Source organism: Acomys minous (genome assembly GCF_964271855.1).
Source record: "Acomys minous genome assembly, chromosome: 20".
Classification (NCBI taxonomy): Eukaryota; Metazoa; Chordata; class Mammalia; order Rodentia; family Muridae; genus Acomys; species Acomys minous.
Genome location: NC_140502.1, coordinates 6551734 through 6563891, shown reverse-complemented (window position 1 = coordinate 6563891; position 12158 = coordinate 6551734). Strand labels below are relative to the sequence as shown.

The 12158-nt window shown below is 38.6% G+C and overlaps 1 protein-coding gene across 1 annotated transcript in view; it reads right to left on the bottom strand.

Moving 5' to 3' along the window:
• Positions 1 to 7766: 7766 nt before the first annotated feature.
• LOC311590870 (vomeronasal type-2 receptor 116-like) overlaps positions 7767 to 12158 on the bottom strand; it is a gene marked incomplete at both ends in the record, with an annotated part of 37458 nt that continues 33066 nt past the window's right edge. The window contains 2 exons of the mRNA XM_084770163.1: positions 7767 to 8671; positions 11137 to 11260. Of these exons, the coding sequence (XP_084626289.1) occupies positions 7767 to 8671; positions 11137 to 11260 (1029 nt within the window). The remainder of the gene's footprint in view (positions 8672 to 11136; positions 11261 to 12158) is intronic.

Here is a 12158-nt window from a genome sequence, read left to right as displayed (position 1 = left end):
AAGGTATTATTTCCATCTTCCTGTATCTGTTGAGGCTCACTTTGTCACATAGGATATGGTGAGTTTTGGAGAAGGTTCTGTGAGGTGCTGAGAGGAAGGTATAATTTTTTTATTTGGGTAAAAATTCTGTAGATGTCTGTTAAGTCGATTTGATTCAAGATATTTGCTAGCCTTATTATTTCTCTGTTTAGTTTCTCTTTTATTGACATATCCTTTGGTGAAAGTGTTGAAGTCTCCCACTACTAATATGTTCAGATAAACGTGTGACTTATGCTTTGTTAATATTTCTTACAATGGTGGGGAAAAAAGAAGAAGAAAGAAAAAAAACCAAATGTGGATGTCCTTGCACTGTATGTATAAATGTTCAGAACTGTGATGTCATCATGGTTGAATTTTTTCTTAATGAGTATGAAATTTCCTTCCTTACCTCTTTTGATTAATTTCAATTGAAAGTCTATTTTACTATATATTAAAATGACTATACCAGCTTGATTCTTATGTCTGTTGGCTTAAAATACCTTTTTCCAGCCTTTAACCCTGAGGTAATGTTTTTCAGTGTGGTTGGGATGTGTTTCTTGAATGCAAAAGAATAGTGCGTCTTGTTTATGCTTCCATTCTGTTAGTCTATGTCTTTTTATTGGAGAATTGAGACTATTGATATTGAGAGATATGAATGACCAGTGACTGTTAAGTCCTGTGACTTGGATGTTGGTTCTAGTACAGTGTGTGTGTGGCTGTTTTGCTACAGTGAACTTATATATTTCCTGTGTTATATGGTTGTAGTTTCTCATTTTGTGTTGCAGTGTTCTTTCTAGTAACTTCTGTACAGCCAGATTTGTGAGTCGATACTGCTTGAATTTGTTTTTGCTATGGAATATCTTCTTTTCTCCACCAATAGTTATTGAAAGTTTCACTGGGTATAGTACTCTGGCCTGGCATCTGTGGTCTTTTATGGTTTGTAGGACCTCTGCCCAGGTTCTCCTGGCTTTTACGGTCTTGGCTGAGAAGTCTGCTGTAATTCTGAGAGGTTTGCCATTAGGCTTTTTCCTTTGGTGCCAATAAAATTTTTCATTGTTCTATACATTTGTGTTTTGATTATTAAGTGATGGGATTAGTATATTTTTGGTCTATTCTATTTGTTGCTCTGTAGGACTCTTTTATGTTTATATGCATCTCTTTCTTTAAGATGAGTATATTTTCTTCTATGAATTTGCTAAACTTATTTTCTGGCCTTGAAGCAGGGATTCTTCTTTTTTCCTCAATTCCTAGATCATTAGATTTCATCATTTCATGGTGTCCTTGATTTTTGGATGGTTTGTGTCAGGAATTTTTGAAACATAATATTTTCTTTGATGGTTGCATCAAATTCTTCTATTGTAACTTCTGCACCTAAGATTCGTTACTCCATCTCTGGAATTTTGTTAGGGAAGTATACCACTGCATTTCCTGTTTTCTTATATAATTTCTTTTATTCCCAGCTTTATTCTGTCTGTGCTTTTATTATTTTTTCCATTTTCATTATCGGGTCTTGAACTGTTTTATTGATTTTCATCATCTGATGGTTCACATTTTCCTGAATTTCTTCTAGTGATTTCTTCCTTCCACTGTATTGGCTTCTGTCATGGCCTCTCTAAGGTCCTCAATCTGTTTGTCTGCATCTTCCTCTATTTCTTTAGGGATTTTGTTTCTTTTCTCCATTATCATTTTCATTATTTAGGATTTGATGTCATTTCTTGTTCTTCAGTTGTGTTTGAAGTCCTAGGGTTTAATTATTTGGGATAATTGTGTTCTGGAGATGTCACATTGTTTTTGGTTTTGTTGTTTGTATTTTTATGCTGGATTTTAGCTGTCTTGCTGTTTCTGATTTTAGGATGTAGTTTTGATGTCCTTCACTGGTCATTGGGAGTAGTTTATTGGTGTCTATAGAGCTACACCCTTCAACTGTGGGGATCAGGGTATCCTTCAGTGACTTGGTTTCAGCTCTAAGGGACTTTGCCTCACACACTGGGCTCCCACCTGGGCCAATAGAGTCTGGTGATGGTGCTCTGCTGCCCAAGGTTCAGTCTGAGATAATGAAGGTAATATCTGCTATTGGCTGGGTATGGAGATCTTGTACTTGGCCACAGGGGCCCTAGGATCTCGGATTAGTATGCCACAGAGTGCAGAGCTCTTAGCTGTCTTACAATTTTGCCCATTCTTTCTTGGGCCTGCCTCTTCTTGCTCCAGCCCTGGCCTTGGGACCTAGGTTCAATCTGCCAGAGAGTGTGGAAGCTGTCCACTGGCCTGAACTTCTTCCTGCCCATTCTTTCTCCAGCCATGGGACCTAGATTCAGTTCAACAGAGAGAGTGGGAGTCACGCCCTAGCAGAGAATCTCTCCATAGCCATCTGGCCCCTATGTGGGCTCTGAGTTCCTCTTTGAACTGACAGGGTGATCTGAAATCAGATCTGTCCCATATACACACTATAATCCCTTCTGGTCTAGCTGATACTAAGGTTCCAGTGTAACCCACAGTTTAGTCAAAGAAAGTTCAGGTACCACCCACGTGTCTCTGCTGGGCTTTAAAGACACAGGACTGCACATGTGTTGTCTGGGGTCTGATTCACACATTCTACTGGGTTCTCCCTTGGGCCATCAGATCTAAAAGCTGGTGTTTCATCACCCACAGGTCAGTCCCAGATACAAAGTCCAAGATATAGAGCACAGCTACAGCTGAAAATCTCACATTCAGCCAGTCTCTGGAGACTGAGCACCCATCCTCCCAGGACCAGTTGGTTGGCGTGAGCCCAGACCCACGTGTGCTTTGCACCACGTCCATATCGCTCCCCTAGGAATCTCCAGGTCTTGTGTTCTCTAGCTCCCATCCTATCTATACGCTCAATCATGCCTCTCAAATACAGTGAATAATTGGTACTGCCATATTTGTTCTCCCCAGGAGATAATATATTTAATGAAACTTTTAAGAATCTAAAAATGTATTACAAATAACAAATGAATATGCTATGAATATGATATGAAGGTAAAATCACAAAATGTTTGATGTTATTTTTATTCATTTTATCATCTGTTGTGAGCCATTAAATTTTATTACATATATTGTTTATTATATTTAATGCTTAAATAAACACAGCAGACAAGTGTCTATGTTCAGTGCTAACTTATTAAAATAAAAAATGTTCCATGAGAGGCTTAATGGAGCAAAACTTACTCCTACATTTGCCAAATAAAGTAGCTGTATCCTGCTTACCACACTGGAGTCCTCAGTTTCAACTCACACTAGTAACTCCCCTACTCTCACTAACCTATTTGGTCATTTTTAATTTTTAATAATTTACTTAGTTTATATCCCGAACGTTGTGTCTTCCTTTGTACCTTCCTGCTTCCCCTCTCTCTTTTACCCTCTTCCCTTCCCCTAGACCTGTGACAGAAAGATAACTCTTTCACACACCCTAAGATCATAGCCTATCAGGTCTCATCAAGATAACCAGCTTCCCCTTCTTCTAAGTGCCACCATGCTTCCCCAACAAGGGGAAGTGCTCAAATTAGGGGCACCAGTGTTCATGTCAGAGGCAGTCCCCACTCTCACCACAACCATGGAGAATGAGCTGTCCATTAGCTATAGCTGATAAGAGTGTCCAGATTTCCTACATGTGTTGACCTTGCTTAGTCCAGCAGTTTGAGCAGCAGCCCACTCCCTGAGTGTCTAGACCTGCAAGCATTGCAGTCTCCTTGTGTGGTTCCTAGACTCTCTGGATGTTTCTATCTCTCCATTCTTCCAACCACTCTCACCTGGAGTTCAGTAGAAAGTCCCATCATCTGATTTGATCGCCTGTGAAATGGCACTCTTAGAGGATATCCATGTCAGGCTAATATTCACTTACGAGTTAATATATGCTGTGCATATCTTTTGAGTCTGAGTTATCTCACTCAAAATGATAATTTGTAGTTTCACCTACTTGCTTGCTAATTTCAATTTTTACTCTCAGAGCCATTTTGATTTGCATTTCTCTAATGACTAAGGAGGTTGACCATTTCCTTAAGAGTTTTTCAGCCATTCAATATTCCTCTGCTGAGAATTCTCTTTTAAGATCTGACCCTCATTTCTTAATTATGTTGCTTTTATTGGTGATGTTGAATTTATTGAGTTCTTTGTAAATTTTGGATATTATTTGTCAGGTGTAGGATTGGTGGTGGTCTTTTCCTAGGATGTAGGCTCTTGTTTTGTCCTGTTGACAATGCCCTTTGCCTTACAGAAGATTTTCAAATTCATGATGTCCCATTTATTAATTGTGACCTTAGAGCCTGACCTGTTTGTGTCATCTCAGGAAGTTTCCCCCTGTGACAATAGATTAAGGCACTTTCAAATTTTTTCTTCTGACAGATTCAGTGTGTCTCTTTTTAGTGTTGAGGTTTTTAATACACTTGACCTGTAGTTTTGTTCAGGGTTATAAATATGGACCTTTTTGCACTTCTCAATGTGTAGACATGCAGTTAGAGTAGCACCATTTGTTGAAAACCCTATGTGTTTTTATGGTATGGGTTTTGCTTCTCTGTAAAAACTCAAGTGTCTACAGGTGTGAGTATTTATTTCAGGGTCTTTGATTTGATTCCATTGAGGAACCAGCATATTTCTATTCCAGGACCATGTTGTTTTTATTACTGTTGTTGTATAGCACAGCTTGAGATCTGGGGTAGAGATTCCTTCACAAGGTATTTTATGGCCAAGTATGGTTTTAGCTACTCTTGGTTTTCTGTTTTTCCATATGAATTTGAGAATTGATCTTTCAAGGTCTGTAAGATATTCTATAGCTATTTTGATGGAAATTGCATTGAATCTATTGATTTCTTTTGGTAACATGTCCAGTTTCACTATGTTGATTCCTCTCAACCATGGACAGGGAAAACCTTTCCATCTTCTAATATCTTCTTCTATTACTTTTTGAGATTTGAAGTTTTAAGATTGTTTTGCAAGGGATCACATGTCTTACATGATCCAGCCTTGTTTTAGTAGGATATCTGCATTCTGATGAATCTGTATTTCCCTGGGTTTTGTGGAGTATGTTCCTATGCTATTCATTAACCATCTAGTCTTCCCTGGTTGTGGCACACTTGAAGATCCTTGGTAGTCCTTGGTGGCTGATGCTTCTGCAATTGTACGTAGAGTTGGGCCCTGGGAATTGGCATGATATGCTGCTGGTAGTTAGTCCCTGTTGGGTACTGCCAAGGAAGTCCCTGATAGCTGCCACCTCTGAGATTGCAGGCAGACCTGGGACCCTGAAGGCAGTACATGGAAGTTGAGAGGTAGATCTCACAGTTGCTGGCAATCTCCTATGAATGCTGCCTCTGGAGGTGCAGACATAGCTGCGGCCATGGTAATCATGCAAAGAGGACACAGAGAAGTCCTCATCTCTTCTGATAGACCCCAATGACTGATGTCTCAGCAATTGCAGATAGAGCAGGCGATTGGGTACTGGCATGCAAAGATCAAGGACATGCCTCACTACTGTTGGTTGTCCCCAATGCCTTTCACCTCTGGAACTGAAGGCAGAGTGATCCTGAGATTGCCTGAGTCTGCCACCTTTGGAATACAAATGGGTGGAACTAGAAAAGATCATTCAGTATGAGGTAACCTAGACCCAGAAAGACAGATATGGTATATAGTCATAAGGAGAATTAGCCATATAGTTCATGATACCCATACTACAATTCATAGACTGTGTACTGGTGGGGAGATATGAGATCAGATCCACACTCTCACATCCCACTGGGCCCACTGACTCTGATGCTATTACTGTGTGACTCACACAAAAGTCAGAGAGGTAGGGAGAGGATGCAGGTGAGGCTTTGTATTTTGTGCAGGTATGGTTGCCAGCACCTGGGTCTTTCTGTGGACTCATGGGTGGGTGTGAGGTCAGATCCACCTGTTTTCCTGAGATTTTTCTAGGAGACCATCTCTGGAGTTCGGCGCTTTAGCATGCACAGTTCAGTCCCAGATACCAAGTCCATACTATAGAGCACAGCTGCAGATCGTCAGAGCGGGTGCACACCCAGACTCTAGGGACTGTCTCCTTGCCCTCCGGGGGCCAGTTGAAAGACCAGAGGCCACACCCACCTGTGCTCTGCACTTTGTGGACCCATTTCACCTAAGGCTCTTCAGGATTTGTGAGTCTGTAGGCTCCATCTTGCAGTGCTCGGGATCACCATCTTGGATCTTCCTGAAAAGAGGCTTGCTTTCGCAGACTCTTTAAAATATTATCCTACAATGTTTTAAAGACTACATGTTTTCAGTTATATATGTCAATGTGTGTATACATGTTTGTTTGTTTTTGTTTGTGTGTGTTCTCTTTTTTTGTTTTGTTTTGGTTTGGTTTGTGAGACAATTTTTCTCTGTGTAGTCTTCGATGTCCTGGACTCACTTTGTAGACCAGGATAGCCTCGACCTCTCAGAGATCCACCTGCCTTTCCCTCCCAAGTACTGGGATAAAGGCGTGTGCCACCATTCCTGGCTGTGTGTGAATTTTCAAATCTTGTTTTGTACACAGGTGAGCTCACATAACCATATAAGCCAGAAGAGGACATCTTATTCTTTGAAGCTATTGTAACATAGTGTTGATAACATAATTTTTTCAAGGATGAGCAATGAATCAGGCCTTATTACAGAGCGAGGTATGTTATTAACTGAGAAGGGTAAGACACAAAGCCATCTTCTTTAGTATTCTTTATGTTTGTCAAACCATCATTCTTCTAAGTTTAAATCTTTGACTTCCTTGGATAACATCAATATTCCCTTACCTTCCCCTTGTAAGGAATAAAATTGGTTTACCTTCATGTGCAAACATGAGTTCACACTCCCACAAACTTCCTCAAATTTTTAATCACCATTCCACTGGCATCAAGGTCATTCTCCCAGAGATTATAAAGTTTGATTTGAGTTTGAATGTTTTTATTCTAAAGAAGAAAAGAACATTTGCACTCAGCACTATGCCCCAAGAGTTATAAATTGTGAAATAAGTAGATCAGGGCATGATAATATGGAAAACATAGAACTCCAGTAGCCATCATACTGCTATGGAACATCATTACAGGAAACAGTGATCATCATCCTAAGAAGAGACAGATCATGCTCTACAGCCCAATATTTGGTGGTTATATACCAAATTTATATTTCTCAGTTAGATTTCATTTACCAGTCAGACTACCTGGCACAGGCCAAGAATCAGTCCCTGGACAGATGCAACCCGTGACAATATTAATGATACTCTGCTGTGCTTGTAGACAGAAGCCTAACTGTGTTGTCTTTGAGAGGCTATGCTAAACACAGGTTGAAAACAAATGCTGAGACTCACAGCCAAACATTCGGTGATAATAGGGAGTCTTGTGGAACAGTGGGAGGAAGGAGAAATGGACTTGAGGTGACAGGAGTTCCCCAAAAAGATCAAAAGTACCAGCCATCCAGAGCACAGAGAGGCTTGCTGAGACTGAGGAAACAACCAAGGACAATGAATGAACTGGACATGTGCCAACTACATATATGTAGATGATGGACAGATCAGGCTTCATGTGGCACCTCTAGGAAGAAGTACAGGTACTGTTACTGATATGGATTATGATGCCAGAGTTTTGATCACTAGTCTGAGGCATAACAGAGAGGGGATGGAGAAAGGGAGAAAGGGTAGGACTGGAAGGAGAGTAAGGATAGAATCGATAAACACGATAAATGTTGGATAAATAAATTAATTTAACACAAAATATTCATGATATACCAACTTATGAATATGATTTCTCCCTGATCTTTTGAAGAGAATTTTTGTCGGGCCTTAATAATATTATGTAACACTTGGGAAGAAAGATGCAGCACAGCATGCCTGCACTGGAAGACAAGATGGAAAAAATCTCCACAGCCACCATGACCTTGCCCTTGGTGCTGTGGTAGACAGGGAGGAAAGTGATCCAAACAGTGCAAAACACCAGCATGCTGAATGTCAGAAACTTGGCTTCATTGAATGTGTCAGGCAGTTTCCTGGCCAAGAAAGCTACAGTGAAGCTTCCCAGGGCCAGGAAGCCTAAGTATCCTAGGACACAGTAAAATGCTATAACAGAACCCTTGTGGCAGACAATAATAATCTGGCCATGCTCAGAGTGTGCATCAGTATTAACAGAGGGAGGAGAAGCTCCTAGCCAGATTGAACAGAGAATAATTTGGATGAGTGTACAGAGAGGAATGATGTAGTTAAGAGTTCCTGAAACCAGAATGTACCTTATCCTTCTTGCAGGACCTGTGACTTTGAAGGCCAGAACCACTGTGATTGTTTTGGCTAACACACTGGAAATAGCCACAGTGAAAACAATTCCAAATGTGATTTGCTGCAGGATGCAGGAGATTGAGTTTGGAAGGCCAATGAAGAGCAAGGAACAGAGGAAACAGAACATGAGTGACAAGAGTAAGATGTAGCTGAGAGCACGGTTATTGGCCTTCACAATGGCTGTGTCATTGTGCTTCAAAAATACTACAAGAACCAGAGCTGTGAGGGCAGAGAAGCACAAGGCCATTAAGGCCAGAGCCATCCCCAAGGGGTCTTCATAGCTCAGAAAGATCACAGCTTTGTGGCTGCAGTGATTCTGCTCTGTGTTGGCATACTCGTTCTCTGGACACTTCACACACTGATCCATGTCTGAATGAGAAAGGACAGATTCGTTAGTGCAGCTTCAGCAGTTTATGGACAAGACGTTTCAGTAAGTCTCTTGAAGATGATTTGCAATACCTACATTTTATTCCTGATAATATAATTGAAGGACATTGCTGTACAGCAAAGTTTACATTTATTAATTCTTATCTTCTCTGAGAAAAAAACTGAACCATCATTTGTCTATTTAACTCTGTTGATGAGAACATTTACCATATTTTCTTAATGCATAGATTTCTTATATTATTTGGAATGTTGTCATGAGATGAATTATCTGGTAAATTCATAAAATCAAATATTAACCACAGAATGGTTGAGTGTGTTTTAAAATCACCAACCCCATACATTCATTGCCTCATAAGTTCATTTACTGTTTAATTAATGCTATCTTTAAGGGAGATGGAGACTGGCTTCTACTTGGGCAAGACCTGTCATAGTTTTTCTTGTTCCAAGTTACCAACCTGAAGTTATTGATATAAAAGGAATAGTAAAAGAAATTATCAGGGTTATGGGTGTGTGTGTGTATGTGTGTGTGTGTGTGTTTCCATATGAAAGAAACAGGTGAGCTCATAAATTTGAAAATAATTTGATTTATATGGAAGAAGTAGGAGTGTGAGTGTGAGAAGTAAAATTTATATAAATGTAGTATTAATGATTGAAAAACGTACAAAATAATTAACATATCCTTATATATGTTGTCATCGACTGTGTAAAGAATTCTTCAATCTAGTTTATGAAAAGCACTAGGTGTCTACTGAAGATCAATACCTCTCCAAACTGAGCACTACAAAGCCCTTCATCTTGATCCCATCTTTGTGGGATATATCCTGCACATTCCTACTTCCCTAATTCCAATCTGTATGACACACAGACTCTGAATATATGCTAGGATAAAATATATATTGATAAACATCATGACCAAAATGAAGTAAGTTCCATTAAGCAAGAGTTGTGGCCCAGATATTATGTGTAGAACAAAATACCTCATTCACAATATGATTTTCCAAAATGGCATCCTCAGGAAACTTGATAGCAATTGTGATGATTCAATTGATAATTCAGAGACTTATGGTGTGCTTTCAGATTTAAAAATCTTTTTTATGTAAAACAATAGATTTCTGGACAACTATAATTGGTTAATTTGCTTGAAAAGCTAGAAAGTTGGCTTAACAATGAAGAGAATGTTCTGCTCCTTCATTAAACCTGTGTTCACTTCCAGAACCCATTTGAGGTGTTTAACAACTGCCTGCAAGTATAACTATAGCTTTCTTAGTTTCCTCTCATCTGCATCTGCTCTTGAGAACATATACCCTCCTAACTCACACATAACATTAATAAAGAAATAATAAAATTTTGTAGTTATTGATGTAACTACCCCTAATTATTGTTATTTTTCTGATTAAGACAATTTTATTACAGTCTGTTTCATACATTTGCAGTATATTGGAATGCCTAAATGTCAGAAGCCATTTTCTAGGAGTCGTTTGACTCATTTTGCTATAAGAAGAGTCTTGGGGATGAAGTACAGTCATCATTCTTGGTGGCAAAAGATTTAAATGTTGAGCCATCTCACTGTCCAGAAGTATGTTTTTAAAACTTCCATTTCATTACAGAGTATGAAGGCATAGGGTGAGAGAAACTATTCATTGGCCATTTGCATTTAGCCAAGCATAAACATATAATCATTTGATTAAAGGGACTCTGTAGGTAGCAATAAAAATTTAATATTTGTGACTAATTGTTTTCAATACAAAACCACTCTAATTTATTCTTTCATAAAATCAATTGGGTGCTGTATATAAAATATTTTTATAAGACCCTTTATATTTTGCAGATTATATGTCAACACTTACCCCTACTTTATTAGAAACAAATTACCTCAGACACTTGAAAATGGGCTTCTAGATATTATATGAATTCTCTCTCTTACATATCAGTTTCTGATAATTTTATAGGTACTATTTTTTTTACCTCTATGCTAATTTTCCTAAGGATACAAATATAGTTTCCCCACCCCATTACCCAGTCCAGGCAATCTTTTGCCCTATCTGTTCTGTATGGTGTTAGGAACATAGATGGTTTGCATAGACATATGTAGGGAGACATACATATGTTCAAAAAGAATATGTGCATATTTGAAAGATTAATGACTGGAATGTTTCCTCCATGTAGTTATAGAGAATAATCACGAGGAAAGATCTTGTGTACAATTGCTCACACCGCAGTTTTATTATGAAAATTGTCTCTTTGAGAAAATATCATACGACATAAATTTTCAATGGATCAAAATGTACATTTAGGCATAAGGTGCGGTTTATCGTTGTACTCCTATAAAGACTAATGGAGGAAATTGTATATTTTATTTTTGCAGTTGCTTTTTAGACTCCCTCAGCTTTTTTTTTTGTGGAGAGGATTACCATTGTGAAGGCTTTACCACAGCAGCATACACTCACTTGTTCCATTAGAAATTTCATTTTCTGGGCAGTGGATACAAATAAAGCAGCAGGCTGACATTCCCTCCTGCCTGAATTGTCTGAATCCAGGACCACAATCAGCACTGCATACAGAGGGTAGCATCTGAGAAAGTAATATACATGCTAATATCAGAAGTTTTATCTACTTCTGTCATAACTACATTGTATTAGCATGTTAATGCATCAATAAGATTATTTTATACACAAAAACTTAGGGACCACATTTCACTTAGCATTTTGTATAATGCCAAACATATGAATCTATTTAATGAAATGGATGAAAAATTGAGATTATTACCAAATCTTAGCAATCCAGGAAAACACAACTTTTAGTTTACTTTGTGGAAACAGGACAGAAATTGTAACCTGGTTTTCTAGTTAATTTTCATTAAGCTGACACAAAGAACAGTGAAATGACAGGATTAGGAGAATCTTAAGTGAGGAATTCTCTCTAACAGAATAGCCTCTTTTCATATCTCTGAGGCATTTTATTAATTGGTATGCATTGGATGAATGCCTAGTTTACTATTGAAAATATTGTCCCTAGGCAAGTATGCATCAGAAATCAAATAGAGCAAGCCAGTAAGCAATGATCCTTCAGGGTCTATGCTCTAGTTTCAGTCTCCAAATTCCTTCCTTATCTTCCCTTGACTGTAATCAATGAGCCAAATCATTCATTTTTCCTCATTTTGACATGGTCAATGCTTAATCACAGCAATGGTTTAACAAGTTATGAGTAAAGCAAATCTGAAACGGGTGAACTATCTACTCAAATCTCAGATAACAAACATATCCTCCAATAAATTAAGACTGCAAATATGACAAACTGAGTGTAAAGATAGTGAGAATGTGTGAAAATACAGACCCTGGTGTATTGCTAGTGAAAAAGTGCTGAGTTGATGTGTAGGAAGCTAGAATTTGGAATGTCTCCTGAAATCTGAAGAGTTTACAGAGCCTGTGAGTACTGGGAGAACCTGAGTACAACTTAGTTTGTGTAAAGT